This window comes from Salmo salar, unplaced genomic scaffold (assembly GCF_905237065.1).
Source record: "Salmo salar unplaced genomic scaffold, Ssal_v3.1, whole genome shotgun sequence".
Classification (NCBI taxonomy): Eukaryota; Metazoa; Chordata; class Actinopteri; order Salmoniformes; family Salmonidae; genus Salmo; species Salmo salar.
In genome coordinates this window covers 92,501-117,522 of record NW_025547552.1, presented here as the reverse complement: position 1 = coordinate 117,522, position 25,022 = coordinate 92,501, and the positions used below count along the sequence as shown (strand labels likewise).

Sequence of the window (25,022 nt, the reverse complement as noted above, 5' to 3'; positions counted from 1 at the left end):
CTTTTGTTCCGCTCCTGCAATGGTGTGAAAGAGACCGCCCTTCCCCCTCCCCATACACACACACACACGTACACACACACACACACACACAGCACACACACACACACACACGAACACACAAACAGAGGCACAATAAAGATAGTGGGGGTTTAGGTTTTTAGTCCTTCAAGGCCAGAGAGAGGCTCCTCCCCTCTCTCTCTCTCTCTCTCTCTCTCTCTCTCTCTCTCTCCCTCTCTCTCTCTCTCTCCCCTCTCTCTCTCTCTCCCTCTCTCCCTCCCCCTCTCTCTCTCTCTCTCTCTCTCTCTCTCCCTCTCTCTCTCTCTCTCTCTCTCTCTCTCTCTCCTCCTCTCTCTCTCTCTCTCTCTCTCTCTCCTCTCTCTCTCTCTCTCTCCCCCCCCTCTCTCTCTCTCTCTCTCTCTCTCTCTCTCTCTCTCTCCTCCTCTCTCTCTCTTCCTCCCTCTCTCTCTTCTCCCTCTCTCTCTCTCTCTCTCCCCTCTCTCTCCTCTTCTCTCTCTCTCTCTCCCTCTCTCCCCCCCTCCTCCTCTCTCTCTCTCTCTCTCTCTCTCTCTCTCTCTCTCTCTCTCTCCTCCTCTCTCTCTCTACCTCCCTCCCTCTCTCTCTACCTCCCTCTCTCCCTCTCTCTCTCTGGCCTGTGCTGTGCTGCCAAGCTCCATCAGGATGCCGTCATACTCAGCCCACACAATGGCTCTGTTCATCTCCTGAGGGCTTTGGACCGGGCTGTCGTGCCGCTGGACCGCTAGCCACCCGCCCGCCTAAAGGGAGGAGGGAGGAAGAGGAGGAGGAGGGAGGAAGAGGAGGAGGAGGGGCTGTGAGAAAAGATATAGAAGGTGTTGTCATGTCGCAACCTCCCGTGGGAGTGGGAGCCTGTACTGGAGCTGAGACTGGAGGGACTGGGATTGGACCTGGGGTTGGGATTGGACCCCGAGCTGGGACTGGAGGGACTGGTTTTGGGACTGCAGCCGGACCTGGAGGGACTGAAGGGATTGGGATTGGACGTGGGTGTTGGACGTCCGACTACGTTTAGAAGGATTGGGATTGGACGTGGAGGGTTGGGAATGGACCCCGGAGCTGAGACTAGAGTCAAAGGTTCAGGGCCTGTATCAGGCCCGGCATCCGGGACCAGACAGGGCTCGGTGCGTCCCATCGGGGCCGAGGGACTGGTCGCCCTGCTGGAGAGGGGTCTGGACAGCGTGTTGTTGATTGACAGCCGGCCCTTCGTAGAATATAACTCCTCCCACATCCTGGAGGCGGTCAATGTGAACTGCTCTAAGCTGATGAAGAGACGGCTGCAGCAGGACAAGGTCCAGATCAACGAACTGCTGCAGCACTCGGCCAAGAAGAAGGTCAGTTCCTATATCACATACCCTAAACCCTAACCTCTAACCTCTAACCCCTAACCCCTAACCTCTAACCCCTAACCTCTAACCTCTAACCCCTAACCCCTAACCCTAACCTCTAACCTCTAACCTCTAACCCCTAACCCCTAACCTCTAACCTCTAACCCCTAAACCCTAACCTCTAACCTCTAACCCCTAACCCTAACCTCTAACCCCTAACCCTAACCTCTAACCCCTAACCCTAACTCCTAACCTCTAACCCCTAACCCCTAAACCCTAACCTCTAACCCCTAACCTCTAACCCCTAACCCCTAACCTCTAACCTCTAACCCCTAACCCTAACCTCTAACCTCTAACCCCTAACCTCTAACCTCTAACCCCTAACCCTAACCCTAACCCCTAACCTCTAACCCCTAACCCTAACCCTAACCCCTAACCTCTAACCTCTAACCCCTATCCCCTATCCCCTAACCTCTAACCCCTAACCCTAACCTCTAACCTAACCCCTAACCTCTAACCCCTATCCCTATCCCCTATCCCTAACCTCTAACCCCTAAACCTAACCCTAAACCCTAACCTCTAACCCCTAACCCCTAACCTCTAACCCCTAACCCTAACCTCTAACCTCTAACCTAACCCTAACCTCTAACCCTAACCTCTAACCCCTATCCCTATCCCTAACCTCTAACCCCTATCCCTATCCCTAACCTCTAACCTCTAACCCCAAACCCTAACCCCTATCCCTAACCCTAACCCCTAACCCCTTCCCTAACCCTAACCCCTAACCCTCCCCAACCTCTAACCCTTCCTAACCCTAACCTCTAACCTATCCCAACCCCTAACCTACCTCAACCCTAATCCCTAACACCCTCAAACCCTATCACCTATCCCCACCCTAACCCCTACTAACCCCTACCCCAACTCTACCCCTATCCCTAACCTAACCTCAACCCTATCCCTAACCCCTAACCTCTAAAACCTAACCTCTAACCCCTAATCCTAATCCCTATCCCTAAACCCAACCTCTCCTAACCTCTAACCCCTAAACCTAACCTCGAACCTGGTCCCCTGACCTACAGAGACCTGGAGGGGGGGTTACAGTGAGATTAGTAGTAGAACAGAGACCTGGAGGGGGTTACAGTGAGATTAGTAGGAGAACAGAGACCTGGAGGGGGTTACAGTGAGATTAGTAGGAGAACAGAGACCTGGAGGGGGTTACAGTGAGATTAGTAGGAGAACAGAGACCTGGAGGGGGGTTACAGTGAGATTAGTAGGAGAACAGAGACCTGGAGGGGGGTTACAGTGAGATTAGTAGGAGAACAGAGACCTGGAGGGGGTTACAGTGAGATTAGTAGGAGAACGGACCTGGAGGGGGGTTACAGTGAGATTAGTAGGAGAACAGAGACCTGGAGGGGGTTACAGTGAGATTAGTAGGAGAACCGGACCTGGAGGGGGTTACAGTGAGATTAGTAGGAGAACAGAGACCTGGGGGGGGTTACAGTGAGATTAGTAGGAGAACAGAGACCTGGAGGGGTTACAGTGAGATTAGTAGGAGAACAGAGACCTGGAGGGGGTTACAGTGAGATTAGTAGGAGAACAGAACCTGGAGGGGGTTACAGTGAGATTAGTAGGAGAACAGAGACCTGGAGGGGGGTTACAGTGAGATTAGTAGGAGAACAGAGACCTGGAGGGGGGTTACAGTGAGATTAGTAGGAGAACAGAGACCTGGAGGGGGTTACAGTGAGATTAGTAGGAGAACAGAGACCTGGAGGGGGGTTACAGTGAGATTAGTAGGAGAACAGAGACCTGGAGGGGGGTTACAGTGAGATTAGTAGGAGAACAGAGACCTGGAGGGGGGTTACAGTGAGATTAGTAGGAGAACAGAGACCTGGAGGGGGTTACAGTGAGATTAGTAGGAGAACAGAGACCTGGAGGGGGTTACAGTGAGATTAGTAGGAGAACAGAGACCTGGAGGGGGGTTACAGTGAGATTAGTAGGAGAACAGAGACCTGGAGGGGGGTTACAGTGAGATTAGTAGGAGAACAGAGACCTGGAGGGGGGGTTACAGTGAGATTAGTAGGAGAACAGAGACCTGGAGGGGGGTTACAGTGAGATTAGTAGGAGAACAGAGACCTGGAGGGGGTTACAGTGAGATTAGTAGGAGAACAGAGACCTGGAGGGGGTTACAGTGAGATTAGTAGGAGAACAGAGACCTGGAGGGGGGTTACAGTGAGATTAGTAGGAGAACAGAGACCTGGAGGGGGTTACAGTGAGATTAGTAGGAGAACAGAGACCTGGAGGTTACAGTAGATTAGTAGGAGAACAGAGACCTGGAGGGGGTTACAGTGAGATTAGTAGGAGAACAGAGACCTGGAGGGGGGTTACAGTGAGATTAGTAGGAGAACAGAGACCTGGAGGGGGGTTACAGTGAGATTAGTAGGAGAACAGAGACCTGGAGGGGGGTTACAGTGAGATTAGTAGGAGAACAGAGACCTGGAGGGGGGGTTACAGTGAGATTAGTAGGAGAACAGAGACCTGGAGGGGGTTACAGTGAGATTAGTAGGAGAACAGAGACCTGGAGGGGGTTACAGTGAGATTAGTAGGAGAACAGAACCTGGAGGGGGTTACAGTGAGATTAGTAGGAGAACAGAGACCTGGAGGGGGGGTTACAGTGAGATTAGTAGGAGAACAGAGACCTGGAGGGGGGGTTACAGTGAGATTAGTAGGAGAACAGGGACCTGGAGGGGGGTTACAGTGAGATTAGTAGGAGAACAGAGACCTGGAGGGGGTTACAGTGAGATTAGTAGGAGAACAGAGACCTGGAGGGGGGTTACAGTGAGATTAGTAGGAGAACAGAGACCTGGAGGGGGGGTTACAGTGAGATTAGTAGGAGAACAGGGACCTGGAGGGGGTTACAGTGAGATTAGTAGGAGAACAGAGACCTGGAGGGGGGTTACAGTGAGATTAGTAGGAGAACAGAGACCTGGAGGGGGGTTACAGTGAGATTAGTAGGAGAACAGAGACCTGGAGGGGGGTTACAGTGAGATTAGTAGGAGAACAGAGACCTGGAGGGGGTTACAGTGAGATTAGTAGGAGAACAGAGACCTGGAGGGGGGTTACAGTGAGATTAGTAGGAGAACAGAGACCTGGAGGGGGGTTACAGTGAGATTAGTAGGAGAACAGAGACCTGGAGGGGGGTTACAGTGAGATTAGTAGGAGAACAGAGACCTGGAGGGGGTTACAGTGAGATTAGTAGGAGAACAGAGACCTGGAGGGGGGTTACAGTGAGATTAGTAGGAGAACAGAGACCTGGAGGGGGGTTACAGTGAGATTAGTAGGAGAACAGAGACCTGGAGGGGGGTTACAGTGAGATTAGTAGGAGAACAGAGACCTGGAGGGGGGTTACAGTGAGATTAGTAGGAGAACAGAGACCTGGAGGGGGGTTACAGTGAGATTAGTAGGAGAACAGAGACCTGGAGGGGGGTTACAGTGAGATTAGTAGGAGAACAGAGACCTGGAGGGGGGGTTACAGTGAGATTAGTAGGAGAACAGAGACCTGGAGGGGGGTTACAGTGAGATTAGTAGGAGAACAGAGACCTGGAGGGGGGGTTACAGTGAGATTAGTAGGAGAACAGAGACCTGGAGGGGGGTTACAGTGAGATTAGTAGGAGAACAGAGACCTGGAGGGGGGGTTACAGTGAGATTAGTAGGAGAACAGAGACCTGGAGGGGGGTTACAGTGAGATTAGTAGGAGAACAGAGACCTGGAGGGGGGTTACAGTGAGATTAGTAGGAGAACAGAGACCTGGAGGGGGTTACAGTGAGATTAGTAGGAGAACAGAGACCTGGAGGGGGGTTACAGTGAGATTAGTAGGAGAACAGAGACCTGGAGGGGGGTTACAGTGAGATTAGTAGGAGAACAGAGACCTGGAGGGGGGGTTACAGTGAGATTAGTAGGAGAACGGACCTGGAGGGGGGTTACAGTGAGATTAGTAGGAGAACAGAGACCTGGAGGGGGTTACAGTGAGATTAGTAGGAGAACAGAGACCTGGAGGGGGGTTACAGTGAGATTAGTAGGAGAACAGAGACCTGGAGGGGGGGTTACAGTGAGATTAGTAGGAGAACGAGACCTGGAGGGGGGGTTACAGTGAGATTAGTAGGAGAACAGAGACCTGGAGGGGGGTTACAGTGAGATTAGTAGGAGAACAGAGACCTGGAGGGGGGTTACAGTGAGATTAGTAGGAGAACAGAGACCTGGAGGGGGGGTTACAGTGAGATTAGTAGGAGAACAGAGACCTGGAGGGGGGTTACAGTGAGATTAGTAGGAGAACAGAGACCTGGAGGGGGGGTTACAGTGAGATTAGTAGGAGAACAGAGACCTGGAGGGGGGTTACAGTGAGATTAGTAGGAGAACAGACCTGGAGGGGGTTACAGTGAGATTAGTAGGAGAACAGAGACCTGGAGGGGGGTTACAGTGAGATTAGTAGGAGAACAGAGACCTGGAGGGGGGTTACAGTGAGATTAGTAGGAGAACAGAGACCTGGAGGGGTGTTACAGTGAGATTAGTAGGAGAACAGAGACCTGGAGGGGGTTACAGTGAGATTAGTAGGAGAACAGAGACCTGGAGGGGGGTTACAGTGAGATTAGTAGGAGAACAGAGACCTGGAGGGGGGTTACAGTGAGATTAGTAGGAGAACAGAGACCTGGAGGGGGTTACAGTGAGATTAGTAGGAGAACAGAGACCTGGAGGGGGGTTACAGTGAGATTAGTAGGAGAACAGAGACCTGGAGGGGGGGTTACAGTGAGATTAGTAGGAGGACAGAGACCTGGAGGGGGGTTACAGTGAGATTAGTAGGAGAACAGACCTGGAGGGGGTTACAGTGAGATTAGTAGGAGAACAGAGACCTGGAGGGGGGTTACAGTGAGATTAGTAGGAGAACAGAGACCTGGAGGGGGGGTTACAGTGAGATTAGTAGGAGAACAGAGACCTGGAGGGGGGGTTACAGTGAGATTAGTAGGAGAACAGAGACCTGGAGGGGGGTTACAGTGAGATTAGTAGGAGAACAGAGACCTGGAGGGGGTTACAGTGAGATTAGTAGGAGAACAGACCTGGAGGGGGGTTACAGTGAGATTAGTAGGAGAACAGAGACCTGGAGGGGGGTTACAGTGAGATTAGTAGGAGAACAGAGACCTGGAGGGGGGTTACAGTGAGATTAGTAGGAGAACAGAGACCTGGAGGGGGGTTACAGTGAGATTAGTAGGAGAACAGAGACCTGGAGGGGGGTTACAGTGAGATTAGTAGGAGAACAGAGACCTGGAGGGGGGGTTACAGTGAGATTAGTAGGAGAACAGAGACCTGGAGGGGGGGTTACAGTGAGATTAGTAGGAGAACAGAGACCTGGAGGGGGGGTTACAGTGAGATTAGTAGGAGAACAGAGACCTGGAGGGGGTTACAGTGAGATTAGTAGGAGAACAGAGCCTGGAGGGGGGTTACAGTGAGATTAGTAGGAGAACAGAGACCTGGAGGGGGGTTACAGTGAGATTAGTAGGAGAACAGAGACCTGGAGGGGGGTTACAGTGAGATTAGTAGGAGAACAGACCTGGAGGGGGGTTACAGTGAGATTAGTAGGAGAACAGAGACCTGGAGGGGGGTTACAGTGAGATTAGTAGGAGAACAGACCTGGAGGGGGGTTACAGTGAGATTAGTAGGAGAACAGAGACCTGGAGGGGGGTTACAGTGAGATTAGTAGGAGAACAGAGACCTGGAGGGGGGGTTACAGTGAGATTAGTAGGAGAACAGAGACCTGGAGGGGGGTTACAGTGAGATTAGTAGGAGAACAGAGACCTGGAGGGGGGTTACAGTGAGATTAGTAGGAGAACAGAGACCTGGAGGGGGTTACAGTGAGATTAGTAGGAGAACAGAGACCTGGAGGGGGGTTACAGTGAGATTAGTAGGAGATCAGAGACCTGGAGGGGGGTTACAGTGAGATTAGTAGGAGAACAGAGACCTGGAGGGGGGTTACAGTGAGATTAGTAGGAGAACAGATCTGGAGGGGGGTTACAGTGAGATTAGTAGGAGAACAGAGACCTGGAGGGGGGTTACAGTGAGATTAGTAGGAGAACAGACCTGGAGGGGGGTTACAGTGAGATTAGTAGGAGAACAGAGACCTGGAGGGGGGTTACAGTGAGATTAGTAGGAGAACAGAGACCTGGAGGGGGGTTACAGTGAGATTAGTAGGAGAACAGAGACCTGGAGGGGGGTTACAGTGAGATTAGTAGGAGAACAGAGACCTGGAGGGGGGTTACAGTGAGATTAGTAGGAGAACAGAGACCTGGAGGGGGGTTACAGTGAGATTAGTAGAACAGAGACCTGGAGGGGGGGTTACAGTGAGATTAGTAGGAGAACAGAGATCTGGAGGGGGGGTTACAGTGAGATTAGTAGGAGAACAGAGACCTGGAGTGGGGTTACAGTGAGATTAGTAGGAGAACAGAGACCTGGAGGGGGGGTTACAGTGAGATTAGTAGGAGAACAGAGACCTGGAGGGGGGGTTACAGTGAGATTAGTAGGAGAACAGAGACCTGGAGGGGGGGGTTACAGTGAGATTAGTAGGAGAACAGAGACCTGGAGGGGGGTTACAGTGAGATTAGTAGGAGAACAGAGACCTGGAGGGGGGTTACAGTGAGATTAGTAGGAGAACAGAGACCTGGAGGGGGGTTACAGTGAGATTAGTAGGAGAACAGAACCTGGAGGGGGGGTTACAGTGAGATTAGTAGGAGAACAGAGACCTGGAGGGGGGTTACAGTGAGATTAGTAGGAGAACAGAGACCTGGAGGGGGGGTTACAGTGAGATTAGTAGGAGAACAGAGACCTGGAGGGGGGTTACAGTGAGATTAGTAGGAGAACAGAGACCTGGAGGGGGGTTACAGTGAGATTAGTAGGAGAACGGACCTGGAGGGGGGTTACAGTGAGATTAGTAGGAGAACAGAGACCTGGAGGGGGTTACAGTGAGATTAGTAGGAGAACAGACCTGGAGGGGGGGGTTACAGTGAGATTAGTAGGAGAACGGACCTGGAGGGGGGTTACAGTGAGATTAGTAGGAGAACAGAGACCTGGAGGGGGGGTTACAGTGAGATTAGTAGGAGAACAGAGACCTGGAGGGGGGTTACAGTGAGATTAGTAGGAGAACAGACCTGGAGGGGGGGTTACAGTGAGATTAGTAGGAGAACAGAGACCTGGAGGGGGGTTACAGTGAGATTAGTAGGAGAACAGAGACCTGGAGGGGGGTTACAGTGAGATTAGTAGGAGAACAGAGACCTGGAGGGGGGTTACAGTGAGATTAGTAGGAGAACAGACCTGGAGGGGGGTTACAGTGAGATTAGTAGGAGAACAGAGACCTGGAGGGGGTTACAGTGAGATTAGTAGGAGAACAGAGACCTGGAGGGGGGGTTACAGTGAGATTAGTAGGAGAACAGAGACCTGGAGGGGGGGTTACAGTGAGATTAGTAGGAGAACAGAGACCTGGAGGGGGGTTACAGTGAGATTAGTAGGAGAACAGAACTGGAGGGGGGGTTACAGTGAGATTAGTAGGAGAACAGAGACCTGGAGGGGAGTTACAGTGAGATTAGTAGGAGAACAGAGACCTGGAGGGGGGTTACAGTGAGATTAGTAGGAGAACAGAGACCTGGAGGGGGGTTACAGTGAGATTAGTAGGAGAACAGAGACCTGGAGGGGGGTTACAGTGAGATTAGTAGGAGAACAGAGACCTGGAGGGGGGGTTACAGTGAGATTAGTAGGAGAACAGAGATCTGGAGGGGGGTTACAGTGAGATTAGTAGGAGAACAGAGACCTGGAGGGGGGGTTACAGTGAGATTAGTAGGAGAACAGAGACCTGGAGGGGGGGTTACAGTGAGATTAGTAGGAGAACAGAGACCTGGAGGGGGGGTTACAGTGAGATTAGTAGGAGAACAGAGACCTGGAGGGGGGGTTACAGTGAGATTAGTAGGAGAACAGAGACCTGGAGGGGGGGTTACAGTGACATTAGTAGGAGAACAGAGACCTGGAGGGGGGTTACAGTGAGATTAGTAGGAGAACAGAGACCTGGAGGGGGGTTACAGTGAGATTAGTAGGAGAACAGACCTGGAGGGGGGGTTACAGTGAGATTAGTAGGAGAACAGAGACCTGGAGGGGGTTACAGTGAGATTAGTAGGAGAACAGAGACCTGGAGGGGGGGTTACAGTGAGATTAGTAGGAGAACAGAGACCTGGAGGGGGGTTACAGTGAGATTAGTAGGAGAACAGAGACCTGGAGGGGGGTTACAGTGAGATTAGTAGGAGAACAGAGACCTGGAGGGGGGTTACAGTGAGATTAGTAGGAGAACAGAGACCTGGAGGGGGGGTTACAGTGAGATTAGTAGGAGAACAGAGACCTGGAGGGGGGTTACAGTGAGATTAGTAGGAGAACAGAGCCTGGAGGGGGGGTTACAGTGAGATTAGTAGGAGAACGGACCTGGAGGGGGGTTACAGTGAGATTAGTAGGAGAACAGAGACCTGGAGGGGGTTACAGTGAGATTAGTAGGAGAACAGAGACCTGGAGGGGGGTTACAGTGAGATTAGTAGGAGAACAGAGACCTGGAGGGGGGTTACAGTGAGATTAGTAGGAGAACAGAGACCTGGAGGGGGTTACAGTGAGATTAGTAGGAGAACAGAGACCTGGAGGGGGGTTACAGTGAGATTAGTAGGAGAACAGAGACCTGGAGGGGGGTTACAGTGAGATTAGTAGGAGAACAGACCTGGAGGGGGTTACAGTGAGATTAGTAGGAGAACAGGACCTGGAGGGGGGTTACAGTGAGATTAGTAGGAGAACAGAGACCTGGAGGGGGTTACAGTGAGATTAGTAGGAGAACAGAGACCTGGAGGGGGTTACAGTGAGATTAGTAGGAGAACAGAGACCTGGAGGGGGGTTACAGTGAGATTAGTAGGAGAACAGAGACCTGGAGGGGGGTTACAGTGAGATTAGTAGGAGAACAGAGACCTGGAGGGGGGGTTACAGTGAGATTAGTAGGAGAACAGAGACCTGGAGGGGGGGTTACAGTGAGATTAGTAGGAGAACAGAGACCTGGAGGGGGTTACAGTGAGATTAGTAGGAGAACAGAGACCTGGAGGGGGGTTACAGTGAGATTAGTAGGAGAACAGAGACCTGGAGGGGGTTACAGTGAGATTAGTAGGAGAACAGAGACCTGGAGGGGGGTTACAGTGAGATTAGTAGGAGAACAGAGACCTGGAGGGGGTTACAGTGAGATTAGTAGGAGAACAGAGACCTGGAGGGGGGTTACAGTGAGATTAGTAGGAGAACAGAGACCTGGAGGGGGGTTACAGTGAGATTAGTAGGAGAACAGAGACCTGGAGGGGGGTTACAGTGAGATTAGTAGGAGAACAGAGACCTGGAGGGGGGTTACAGTGAGATTAGTAGTAGAACAGAGACCTGGAGAGGGGGGTTACAGTGAGATTAGTAGGAGAACAGAGACCTGGAGGGGGGTTACAGTGAGATTAGTAGGAGAACAGAGACCTGGAGGGGGGTTACAGTGAGATTAGTAGGAGAACAGAGACCAGGAGGGGGGTTACAGTGAGATTAGTAGGAGAGGGAGACCTGGAGGGGGGTTACAGTGAGATTAGTAGGAGAACAGAGACCTGGAGGGGGGTTACAGTGAGATTAGTAGGAGAACAGAGACCTGGAGGGGGTTACAGTGAGATTAGTAGGAGAACAGAGAGCTGGAGGGGGTTACAGTGAGATTAGTAGGAGAACAGAGACCTGGAGGGGGGGTTACAGTGAGATTAGTAGGAGAACAGAGACCTGGAGGGGGGTTATAGTGAGATTAGTAGGAGAACAGACCTGGAGGGGGGTTACAGTGAGATTAGTAGGAGAACAGAGACCTGGAGGGGGGTTACAGTGAGATTAGTAGGAGAACAGAGACCTGGAGGGGGGTTACAGTGAGATTAGTAGGAGAGGGAGACCTGGAGGGGGGGTTACAGTGAGATTAGTAGGAGAACAGAGACCTGGAGGGGGGTTACAGTGAGATTAGTAGGAGAACAGAGACCTGGAGGGGAGTTACAGTGAGATTAGTAGGAGAACAGAGACCTGGAGGGGGTTACAGTGAGATTAGTAGGAGAACAGAGACCTGGAGGGGGGTTACAGTGAGATTAGTAGGAGAACAGACCTGGAGGGGGGTTACAGTGAGATTAGTAGGAGAACAGAGACCTGGAGGGGGTTACAGTGAGATTAGTAGGAGAACAGAGACCTGGAGGGGGGTTACAGTGAGATTAGTAGGAGAACAGAGACCTGGAGGGGGGGTTACAGTGAGATTAGTAGGAGAACAGACCTGGAGGGGGGTTACAGTGAGATTAGTAGGAGAACAGAGACCTGGAGGGGGGGTTACAGTGAGATTAGTAGGAGAACAGAGACCTGGAGGGGGGTTACAGTGAGATTAGTAGGAGAACAGTCTCTATTAAAGATGAGGTCAAGCGTATTGCCTACCTTGTGAGTTGGAGGGGATTTGGGAAAGAGTGAAGTGAAACTCGGCAAGGAAGCGAAAGTTGTAAGGAAGTGAATCAGAGACATCGGGGGAGGTTACCCCCAGGGTCCTAGTACCCCTGGTTTGGGGGACTAGTAATCAGAGACGAAAGCAAGAAATAAGAGATTTGACTCAAAACGAAATTAGGTAAAAACATTGTACCATTTTTTTTTAAAATCATGTCCGCCCCTAATTAAGTCGATATAACACGCTGTTGTTCGAATCTTAAAATCAGTTTTTAAAGGGATGTAATTCCCCCCTCCCCCCCTCCCTGCTTCTCATTCACCGCCTTATAATAAAATATTTAACCATCAGACAATATTCAATGAACAATAGTCTGATGTGGTGACAATATTATCAATTTGTTAAAATTGTATGAGAGTAATGAAATGAACAGTGTAGCTGGGGATTAACACCGAGGCGGGCGAGAAAAGCGTCTCCTACAGTCACACAGCAGGTAAGACGTGTCGCCGCGACCCAGGAACGCTGCCGTTTCCTCGGCAACCGTTTGAAGAAAAACAAGCGCGGGCCGCGATTCCCTCCCAACGCGTGAGCTCGGCAAACGGCCGAAGCACGGTGCTATATTTAAAACTCAAAACATGGAATACTTCTTCTTTTGAAAAGCATTTTTACTTCAATTCGTAATATTCTTTAATAAAGACCTGCTCTTTTTAACAAAATTAATAATGGATGATCTTTATGAGGGTTTTTATTGAATGGATTTTAACACATATATCTAGGAGGAGGAGGTAAGGAGGAAAAGGGGTGAGGGGGGGTGAGGGGAAGGAGGAGGGGGTAAAGGGAGGTGAGGAGGTAAAGGGGAGATAAATAGGTGAGGAAGGGGAGGTAAAGGGGTGATGAGGAAAGATAATAATAATGGATGATCTTTTAGGTTTTTATTGAATGGATTTTAACACATATATCTAGGAGGAGGAGGTAAGGAGGAAGGGGAAGGGGGTGAGGGGAGGGGGGGTGAGGGGGGAAGGAGGGAGGGGGTAAAGGGGGAGGTGAGGAGGTAAAGGGGGAGATAAATGATTAATGGATGATCTTCATGAGGGTTTTTATTGAATGGATTTTAACACATATATCTAGGAGGAGGAGGTAAGGAGCGAGGGGGAAGGGGGTGAGGAGGGGGGGGGGGTGAGGGGGGGGAAGGAGGGAGGGGGTAAAGGGGGAGGTGAGGAGGTAAAGGGGGAGATAAATGGGGAGGTGAGGAAGGGGGAGGTAAAGGGGGAGTGGGGGGAGGTGAGGAAGGGGGAGATAAAGGGGGGAGGTGAGGAGGGAGGGGGAAGGGGGTGAGGAGGTAAAGGGGAGATAAATGATTAATGGATGATCTTCATGAGGGTTTTTATTGAATGGATTTTAACACTTGAATGGTTTGTTTTTCCTGTTTTGCTGTTGTTCGTTTCTAGCCTACATACGCTACCTTCAGAAAGTATTCATACCCCTTGTGAGTTATTACACATGTTGTTCTGTTACAGACTCAATTCAAAATGGATTAAATTGTCTCGGGTATGTCTCTATCAGCTTTGCACATCTGGAATTTGGGGGATTTTCTCAAGCTCTGTTAAGTTAGATGGGGAGTGAACAGCAATCTTCAAGTCTTTCCACAGATTTTCAATGGGATTCAAGTCTGGGCTTTGGCTGGGCCACTCAAGGACTTTCACATTCTGGTTCTGAATCCATTCCAGTTGTATGCTCGGCTGTATGCTCGGCTGTATGCTGTATGCTCGGCTGTATGCTCGGCTGTATGCTCGGCTGTATGCTCGGCTGTATGCTCTGCTGTATGCTCGGCTGTAGCTGTATGCTCGGCTGTATGCTCGGCTGTATGCTCGGCTGTATGCTCGGCAGTATGCTCGGCTGTATGCTCAGCTGTATGCTCGGCTGTATGCTCGGCTGTATGCTCGGCTGTAGCTGTATGCTCTGCTGTATGCTCGGCTGTATGCTCGGCTGTAGCTGTATGCTCGGCTGTATGCTCGGCTGTATGCTCGGCTGTATGCTCGGCAGTATGCTCGGCTGTATGCTCAGCTGTATGCTCGGCTGTATGCTCGGCTGTATGCTCGGCTGTATGCTCGGCTGTAGCTGTATGCTCTGCTGTATGCTCGGCTGTATGCTCGGCTGTATGCTCTGCTGTATGCTCGGCTGTATGCTCGGCTGTATGCTCGGCTGTATGCTCGGCTGTATGCTCGGCAGTATGCTCGGCTGTATGCTCGGCTGTATGCTCGGCTGTATGCTCGGCTGTATGCTCGGCTGTATGCTCGGCTGTAGCTGTATGCTCTGCTGTATGCTCGGCTGTATGCTCGGCTGCATGCTCGGCAGTATGCTCGGCTGTATGCTCTGCTGTATGCTCGGCTGTATGCTCGGCTGTATGCTCGGCTGTATGCTCGGCTGTAGCTGTATGCTCGGCTGTATGCTCGGCTGTATGCTCGGCTGTATGCTCTGCTGTATGCTCGGCTGTAGCTGTATGCTCTGCTGTATGCTCGGCTGTATGCTCTGCTGTATGCTCGGCTGTATGCTCGGCTGTAGCTGTATGCTCGGCTGTATGCTCGGCTGTATGCTCGGCTGTATGCTCGGCTGTATGCTCTGCTGTATGCTCGGCTGTATGCTCGGCTGTATGCTCGGCTGTATGCTCGGCAGTATGCTCGGCTGTATGCTCCGGCTGTATGCTCGGCTGTAGCTGTATGCTCGGCTGTATGCTCGGCTGTATGCTCGGCAGTATGCTCCGGCTGCATGCTCGGCTGTATGCTCGGCTGTAGCTGTATGCTCGGCTGTATGCTCGGCTGTATGCTCGGCTGTATGCTCGGCTGTAGCTGTATGCTCGGCTGTATGCTTGGCTGTATGCTCGGCTGTATGCTCGGCAGTATGCTCGGATGTATGCTCGGCTGTAGCTGTATGCTCGGCTGTATGCTCGGCTGTATGCTCGGCTGTATGCTCTGCTGTATGCTCGGCTGTAGCTGTATGCTCGGCTGTATGCTCGGCTGTATGCTCGGCTGTATGCTCGGCTGTAGCTGTATGCTCGGCTGTATGCTTGGCTGTATGCTCGGCTGTATGCTCGGCAGTATGCTCGGATGTATGCTCGGCTGTAGCTGTATGCTCGGCTGTATGCTCGGCTGTATGCTCGGCTGTATGCTCTGCTGTATGCTCGGCTGTAGCTGTATGCTCGGCAGTATGCTCGGCTGTATGCTCTGCTGTATGCTCGGCTGTAGCTGTATGCTCGGCAGTATGCTCGGCTGTATGCTCGGCTGTATGCTCGGCTGTATGCTCGGCTGTAGCTGTATGCTTGGCTGTATGCTCGGCTGTATGCTCGGCTGTATGCTCGGCTGTATGCTCGGCAGTATGCTCTGCTGTATGCTCGGCTGTAGCTGTATGCTCGGCAGTATGCTCGGCTGTATGCTCGGCTGTATGCTCGGCTGTATGCTCGGCTGTATGCTCTGCTGTATGCTCGGCTGTAGCTGTATGCTCGGCTGTATGCTCGGCTGTATGCTCGGCTGTATGCTCGGCTGTATGCTCGGCTGTAGCTGTATGCTCTGCTGTATGCTCGGCTGTAGCTGTATGCTCTGCTGTATGCTCGGCTGTAGCTGTATGCTCGGCAGTATGCTCGGCTGTATGCTCGGCTGTATGCTTGGCTGTATGCTCGGCTGTATGCTCGGCTGTATGCTCGGCTGTATGCTCGGCTGTAGCTGTATGCTCGGCTGTATGCTCGGCTGCATGCTCTGCTGTATGCTCGGCTGCATGCTCGGCTGTATGCTCGGGTGTATGCTCGGCAGTATGCTCGGCTGTATGCTCGGCAGTATGCTCGGCTGCATGCTCGGCTGTATCCTCGGCTGTAGCTGTATGCTCGGCAGTATGCTCGGCTGCATGCTCGGCTGTATGCTCGGCTGTATGCTCGGCTGTATGCTCGGCTGTATGCTCGGCTGTATGCTCTGCTGTATGCTCGGCTGTAGCTGTATGCTCGGCTGTATGCTCGGCTGTATGCTCGGCTGTATGCTCTGCTGTATGCTCGGCTGTAGCTGTATGCTCGGCTGTATGCTCGGCTGTATGCTCTGCTGTATGCTCGGCTGTATGCTCGGCTGTATGCTCTGCTGTATGCTCGGCTGTAGCTGTATGCTCGGCTGCATGCTCGGCTGTATGCTCGGCTGTATGCTCGGCTGTATGCTCGGCTGTATGCTCGGGGTCATTGTCCTGTTGGAACGTTAATCTTCACCTCCAGATTGCTGTTCATCGCCCCCGTCTATCTAATTTAACAGAGTTTGAGAAAATCTGCAAAGAACAATGGAAGAAAATCAACCAAATCCAGATGTGCAAAGCTGATACAGACATACCCAGGACGACTCAAAGCTGATCCAGACATACCCACGACGACTCAAAGCTGATACAGACATACCCAAGACGACTCAAAGCTGATACAGACATACCCAGGACGACTCAAAGCTGATACAGACATACCCAAGACGACTCAAAGCTGATACAGACATACCCAAGACGACTCGAAGCTGATACAGACATACCCAAGACGACTCAAAGCTGATACAGACATACCCAAGACAACTCAAAGCTGATAGACATACCCAGGACGACTCAAAGCTGATACAGACATACCCAGGACGACTCAAAGCTGATACAGACATACCCAAGACGACTCAAAGCTGATACAGACATACCCAAGACGACTCAAAGCTGATACAAACATACCCAAGACGACTCAAAGCTGATACAGACATACCCAAGACGACTCAAAGCTGATACAGACATACCCAGGACGACTCATAGCTGATACAGACATACCCAGGACGACTCAAAGCTGATACAGACATACCCAGGACGACTCAAAGCTGATACAGACATACCCAAGACGACTCAAAGCTGATACAAACATACCCAAGACGACTCAAAGCTGATACAGACATACCCACGACGACTCAAAGCTGATACAGACATACCCAAGATGACTCAAAGCTGATACAGACATACCCAGGACGATTCAAAGCTGATACAGACATACCCAAGACGACTCAAAGCTGATACAGACATACCCAAGACGACTCAAAGCTGATACAGACATACCCAAGACGACTCAAAGCTGATACAGACATACCCAAGACGACTCAAAGCTGATACAGACATACCCAGGACGACTCAAAGCTGATACAGACATACCCAAGACGACTCAAAGCTGATACAGACATACCCAAGACGACTCAAAGCTGATACAGACATACCCAAGACGACTCAAAGCTGATACAGACATACCCAAGACGACTCAAAGCTGATACAGACATACCCAGGAAGACTCAAAGCTGATACAGACATACCCAGGACGACTCAAAGCTGATACAGACATACCCAGGACGACTCAAAGCTGATACAGACATACCCAGGACGACTCAAAGCTGATACAGACATACCCACGACGACTCAAAGCTGATACAGACATACCCAAGACGACTCGAAGCTGATACAGACATACCCAAGACGACTCGAAGCTGATACAGACATACCCACGACGACTCAAAGCTGGTACAGACATACCCAGGACGACTCAAAGCTGATACAGACATACCCAGGACGACTCAAAGCTGATACAGACATACCCAGGACGACTCAAAGCTGATAGAGACATACTCTGGACGACTCAAAGCTGATACAGACATACCCAGGACGACTCAAAGCTGATACAGACATACCCAAGACGACTCAAAGCTGATACAGACATACCCAAGACGACTCAAAGCTGATACAGACATACCCAAGACGACTCAAAGCTGATACAGACATACCCAGGAAGACTCAAAGCTGATACAGACATACCCAGGACGACTCAAAGCTGATACAGACATACCCAGGACGACTCAAAGCTGATACAGACATACCCAAGACGACTGAAAGCTGTAATCGCCGCCAAAAGTGCTTCTACAAAGTATTGACTCAGGGGTGTGTGAATACTTATGTAAATTAGAACATTTCTGTATTTCATTTTCAATAAACTAGCAAAAAATGTCTAAAAGGCATCCCAAAAACTTCTGTTGTTTTTGTTGTTGTATCCTGATGTTACCTAAGAACATCATTGCCACACTTGGCGATTTTTCGGTGAAATATATTCAACATGTAAACATTTTTATTGTGATGCCTTGAGTGCCCGTAGAGTTGTCCGTAAACCGGGTCATGTGCTTCCACGTTACGGGCCCGCGCCGTTACATTTGGACTACAGGTTTGTTTTTCGGATTTTTCTTTCCGATTTGTAAAATCGGCTCCGTGATCTGATCGCAGCCTGCAGATTGGGGGATAACGACGACATGTAATCCCATCTACACTAGGACTCAAATCATATCTATTCACAGCAGTGGAAACTGGCTATCAACAAGCTATTTAGGTCAGGTGTGTGTGTGTGTGTGTGTGTGTGTGTGTGTGTGTGTGTGTGTGTGTGTGTGTGCGTTCAAGGGCACCGCAGCGGAACTTTCCACCCTAAGAATAGGAGCATAGAACCATAAACCACACGGTCACGCCCATCTCCCAACCAGTTATACACGACATATCATACTGACTGGTCTGCAACCAGTTATACACGACATATCATACTGACTGGTCCTCCAACCAGTTATACACGACATATCATACTGACTGGTCTCCAACCAGTTATACACGACATATCATACTGACTGGTCTCCAACCAGTTATACACGACATATCATACTGACTGGTCTCCAACCAGTTATACACGACATATCATACTGACTGGTCTCCAACCAGTTATACACGACATATCATACTGACTGGTCTCCAACCAGTTATACCACGACATATCATACTGACTGGTCTCCAACCAGTTATACACGACATATCATACTGACTGGTCTCCAACCAGTTATACACGACATATCATACTGACTGGTCTCCAACCAGTTATACACGACATATCATACTGACTGGTCTCCAACCAGTTATACACGACATATCATACTGACTGGTCTCCAACCAGTTATACACGACATATCATACTGACTGGTCTCCAACCAGTTATACACGACATATCATACTGACTGGTCTCCAACCAGTTATACACGACATATCATACTGACTGGTCTCCAACCAGTTATACACGACATATCATCCTGACTGGTCTCCAACCAGTTATACACGACATATCATACTGACTGGTCTCCAACCAGTTATACACGACATATCATACTGACTGGTCTCCAACCAGTTATACACGACATATCATACTGACTGGTCTCCAACCAGTTATACACGACATATCATACTGACTGGTCTCCAACCAGTTATACACGACATATCAAACTGACTGGTCTCCAACCAGTTATACACGACATATCATACTGACTGGTACACCCGTCTCCAACCAGTTATACACGACATATCATACTGACTGGTCTCCAACCAGTTATACACGACATATCATACTGACTGGTACGCCCATCTCCCAACAAGTTATACACGACATATCATACTGACTGGTCTCCAACCAGTTATACACGACATATCATACTGACTGGTCTCCAACCAGTTATACACGACATATCAAACTGACTGGTCTCCAACCAGTTATACACGACATATCATATTGACTGGTACGCCCGTCTCCAACCAATCTCTGTCAGTGTGTGTGTGTGTGTGTGTGTGTGTGTGTGTGTGTGTGTGTGTGTGTGTGTGTGTGTGTGTGTGTGTGTGTGTGTGTGTGTGTGTGTGTGTGTGTGTGTGTGTGTGTGTGTGTGTGTGTGTGTGTGTGTGTATTATACAGGTTGTGTTTATTCATGATGGTGTGTTTCAGAGGGAGAGAGACAGCTCCTCTCTGGTTCAGACAGACAGCATGACAGCTCCTCTCTGGTTCAGACAGACAGCATGACAGGCTGTGTGTTTCAGAGGGAGAGAGACAGCATGACAGGCTGTGTGTTTTAGACAGACAGCACGACAGGCTGTGTGTTTTAGACAGACAGCACGACAGGCTGTGTGTTTTAGACAGACAGCAGGACAGGCTGTGTGTTTTAGACAGACAGCATGACAGGCTGTGTGTTTTAGACAGACAGCAGGACAGGCTGTGTGTTTTAGACAGACAGCATGACAGGCTGTGTGTTTTAGACAGACAGCACGACAGGCTGTGTGTTTTAGAGGGAGAGAGACAGCATGACAGGCTGTGTGTTTTAGACAGACAGCACGACAGGCTGTGTGTTTCAGAGGGAGAGAGACAGCATGACAGGCTGTGTGTTTTAGACAGACAGCACGACAGGCTGTGTGTTTTAGAGGGAGAGAGACAGCATGACAGGCTGTGTGTTTTAGACAGACAGCAGGACAGGCTGTGTGTTTTAGAGGGAGAGAGACAGCATGACAGGCTGTGTGTTTTAGACAGACAGCATGACAGGCTGTGTGTTTTAGACAGACAGCACGACAGGTTGTGTGTTTCAGAGGGAGAGAGACAGCTCCTCTCTGGTTCAGACAGACAGCATGACAGGCTGTGTGTTTTAGAGGGAGAGAGACAGCATGACAGGCTGTGTGTTTTAGACAGACAGCACGACAGGCTGTGTGTTTTAGACAGACAGCACGACAGGCTGTGTGTTTTAGACAGACAGCACGACAGGCTGTGTGTTTTAGACAGACAGCACGACAGGCTGTGTGTTTTAGAGGGAGAGAGACAGCATGACAGGCTGTGTGTTTTAGACAGACAGCAGGACAGGCTGTGTGTTTTAGAGGGAGAGAGACAGCATGACAGGCTGTGTGTTTTAGACAGACAGCACGACAGGCTGTGTGTTTTAGACAGACAGCACGACAGGTTGTGTGTTTTAGAGGGAGAGAGACAGCATGACAGGCTGTGTGTTTTAGACAGACAGCATGACAGGCTGTGTGTTTTAGAGGGAGAGAGACAGCATGACAGGCTGTGTGTTTTAGACAGACAGCATGACAGGCTGTGTGTTTTAGACAGACAGCACGACAGGCTGTGTGTTTCAGAGGGAGAGAGACAGCATGACAGGCTGTGTGTTTTAGACAGACAGCACGACAGGCTGTGTGTTTTAGAGGGAGAGAGACAGCATGACAGGCTGTGTGTTTTAGACAGACAGCAGGACAGGCTGTGTGTTTTAGAGGGAGAGAGACAGCATGACATGCTGTGTGTTTTAGACAGACAGCAGGACAGGCTGTGTGTTTTAGACAGACAGCACGACAGGCTGTGTGTTTTAGACAGACAGCAGGACAGGCTGTGTGTTTTAGACAGACAGCACGACAGGCTGTGTGTTTTAGAGGGAGAGAGACAGCATGACAGGCTGTGTGTTTTAGACAGACAGCATGACAGGCTGTGTGTTTTAGACAGACAGCATGACAGGCTGTGTGTTTTAGACAGACAGCATGACAGGCTGTGTGTTTTAGACAGACAGCATGACAGGCTGTGTGTTTTAGACAGACAGCACGACAGGCTGTGCTTTGGGATTGTGTTGCTGGGGCAGCCAGTGATCTGAGTGTTGACTTTGTGATTGTCTTCAAGTCTAAAGTTGTCTACATATAAGACAATCAATGCATAATCAATGATTGTTGATTTTGAGTGTTTGTTTGTTTGTTTTGGATTACAATTCTGTTAACTCCTCCTCTTCCTCTCTGAATGTTTCTGTTAACCCTTCCTCCTCCTCCTCTCTGAATGTTTCTGTTAACTCTTCCTCCTCCTCCTCTCTGAATGTTTCTGTTAACTCTTCCTCTTCCTCTCTGAATGTTTCTGTTAACTCTTCCTCTTCCTCTTCCCCTTCCTCCCTGAATGTTTCTGTTAACTCTTCCTCTTCCTCTTCCTCTCTGAATGTTTCTGTTAACTCTTCCTCTTCCTCTCTGAATGTTTCTGTTAACTCCTCCTCTTCCTCTCTGAATGTTTCTGTTAACTCTTCCTCTTCCTCTTCCTCTCTGAATGTTTCTGTTAACTCTTCCTCTTCCTCTCTGAATGTTTCTGTTAACTCTTCCTCTTCCTCTTCCTCTCTGAATGTTTCTGTTAACTCTTCCTCTTCCTCTCTGAGTGTTTCTGTTAACTCTTCCTCTTCCTCTCTGAATGTTTCTGTTAACTCTTCCTCTTCCTCTCTGAATGTTTCTGTTAACTCTTCCTCTTCCTCTCTGAATGTTTCTGTTAACTCTTCCTCTTCCTCTTCCTCTCTGAATGTTTCTGTTAACTCTTCCTCCTCCTCTTCCTCTCTGAATGTTTCTGTTAACTCTTCCTCTTCCTCTCTGAATGTTTCTGTTAACTCTTCCTCTTCCTCTCTGAATGTTTCTGTTAACTCTTCCTATTCCTCTCTGAATGTTTCTGTTAACTCTTCCTCTTCCTCTCTGAATGTTTCTGTTAACTCTTCCTCTTCCTCTCTCTGAATGTTTCTGTTAACTCTTCCTCTTCCTCTTCCTCTCTGAATGTTTCTGTTAACTCTTCCTCTTCCTCTTCCTCTCTGAATGTTTCTGTTAACTCTTCCTATTCCTCTTCCTCTCTGAATGTTTCTGTTAACTCTTCCTATTCCTCTCTGAATGTTTCTGTTAACTCTTCCTCTTCCTCTCTGAATGTTTCTGTTAACTCTTCCTCTTCCTCTTCCTCTCTGAATGTTTCTGTTAACTCTTCCTCTCCTCTTCCTCTCCTCTTCCTCTCCTCTTCCTCTCCTCTCCTCTTCCTCTTCCTCTCTGAATGTTTCTGTTAACTCTTCCTCTCCTCTTCCTCTCCTCTTCCTCTCCTAGTTGGAGCTCGTGGGCATTCAGGAGGTGGTGGTGTATGACCAGAGTTCATCTGACCCCTTGACCTTTCCCTCGGAGGCCTTCCTTACCGTCCTATTGGCCAAGCTGGAGAAGAGCTTCCCCTCCGTACACCTGCTCTCAGGTTAGACACGCCCACTCAGCCCTTCATCCTCCTCACTGCCCCTCCAGCCCTTCATCCTCCTCACTGCCCCTCCAGCCCTTCATCCTCCTCACTGCCCTTCTCTCTCTCTCCTTCCTCTCTCCCCCTCCTCCCTCCTCCTCACTGCCTCTCTCTCTCTCTCTCCTTCCTCTCTGTCCCCTTCCTCCCTCCCCCTCCAGCCCTTCATCCTCCTCACTGCCTCTCTCTCTCCTTCCTCTGTCCCCTTCCTCCCTCCCCCTCCAGCCCTTCATCCTCCTCACTGCCTCTCTCTCTCTCTCTCCCCTTCCTCTCTCCCCTTCTCCCTCCCCCTCCAGCCCTTCATCCTCCTCACTGCCTCTCTCTCTCTCCCCCTTCCTCTCTCCCCCTCCTCCCTCCCCCTCCAGCCCTTCATCCTCCTCACTGCCTCTCTCTCTCTCTTTCTCTCTCCCCTTCCTCTCTCCCCCTCCTCCCTCCCCCTCCAGCCCTTCATCCTCCTCACTGCCTCTCTCTCTCTCTCTCCCCTTCCTCTCTCCCCCTCCTCCCTCCCCCTCCAGCACTTGCTGGCTGCTGGTGATTTGACAGCTAACTGAACATGGCTGCTGGTGATAGGACAGCTAACTGAACATGGCTGCTGGTGATAGGACAGCTAACTGAACATGGCTGCTGGTGATAGGACAGCTAACTGAACATGGCTGCTGGTGATAGGACAGCTACCTGAACATGGCTGCTGGTGATTTGACAGCTAACTGAACATGGCTGCTGGTGATAGGACAGCTAACTGAACATGGCTGCTGGTGATAGGACAGCTACCTGAACATGGCTGCTGGTGATAGGACAGCTACCTGAACATGGCTGCTGGTGATAGGACAGCTAACTGAACATGGCTGCTGGTGATAGGACAGCTAACTGAACATGGCTGCTGGTGATAGGACAGCTAACTGAACATGGCTGCTGGTGATAGGACAGCTAACTGAACATGGCTGCTGGTGATTTGACAGCTACCTGAACATGGCTGCTGGTGATAGGACAGCTACCTGAACATGGCTGCTGGTGATAGGACAGCTACTGAACATGGCTGCTGGTGATAGGACAGCTAACTGAACATGGCTGCTGGTGATAGGACAGCTACCTGAACATGGCTGCTGGTGATAGGACAGCTAACTGAACATGGCTGCTGGTGATAGGACAGCTAACTGAACATGGCTGCTGGTGATAGGACAGCTAACTGAACATGGCTGCTGGTGATAGGACAGCTAACTGAACATGGCTGCTGGTGATAGGACAGCTACCTGAACATGGCTGCTGGTGATAGGACAGCTACCTGAACATGGCTGCTGGTGATAGGACAGCTAACTGAACATGGCTGCTGGTGATAGGACAGCTAACTGAACATGGCTGCTGGTGATAGGACAGCTAACTGAACATGGCTGCTGGTGATAGGACAGCTAACTGAACATGGCTGCTGGTGATAGGACAGCTAACTGAACATGGCTGCTGGTGATAGGACAGCTAACTGAACATGGCTGCTGGTGATAGGACAGCTAACTGAACATGGCTGCTGGTGATAGGACAGCTACCTGAACATGGCTGCTGGTGATAGGACAGCTAACTGAACATGGCTGCTGGTGATAGGACAGCTAACTGAACATGGCTGCTGGTGATAGGACAGCTAACTGAACATGGCTGCTGGTGATAGGACAGCTACCTGAACATGGCTGCTGGTGATAGGACAGCTACCTGAACATGGCTGCTGGTGATAGGACAGCTACCTGAACATGGCTGCTGGTGATTTTAGGTCCGTTTTTCTGTCGTCTCGTCGTCTCATCGTCTCATCGTCTCAAACGTCAGTTAGGAAGTTGTTTCGTTTCAGATACGGTTCCTGTTTCTATCGTGATGTCATCAGGATGGAACTTCCCTTCGAATTAAGAGCCAATCAGACATCAGACGTTATCACGTTACACCAGAGGTTATAACTCTCCCCGTAACAACACCAGAGGTTATAACTCTCCCTGTAACAACACCAGAGGTTATAACTCTCCCTGTAACAACACCAGAGGTTATAACTCTCCCCGTAACAACACCAGAGGTTATAACTCTCCCTGTAACAACACCAGAGGTTATAACTCTCCCTGTAACAACACCAGAGGTTATAACTCTCCCCGTAACAACACCAGAGGTTATAACTCTCCCTGTAACAACACCAGACGTTATAACTCTCCCTGTAACAACACCAGAGGTTATAACTCTCCCTGTAACAACA

The 25,022-nt window shown here is 50.2% G+C and overlaps 1 protein-coding gene across 1 annotated transcript in view; it reads left to right on the top strand.

The window, feature by feature from the left end:
* Positions 1-567: 567 nt before the first annotated feature.
* The window catches only part of LOC106596522 (dual specificity protein phosphatase 16), a 40,053-nt gene continuing 15,598 nt past the window's right edge, over positions 568-25,022 (top strand). Inside the window, exons 1-3 of the mRNA XM_045711344.1 lie at positions 568-1,020; positions 1,069-1,364; positions 22,627-22,765. Coding sequence (XP_045567300.1) covers positions 1,077-1,364; positions 22,627-22,765 — 427 coding nt within the window. The 5' untranslated portion in view covers positions 568-1,020; positions 1,069-1,076. The remainder of the gene's footprint in view (positions 1,021-1,068; positions 1,365-22,626; positions 22,766-25,022) is intronic.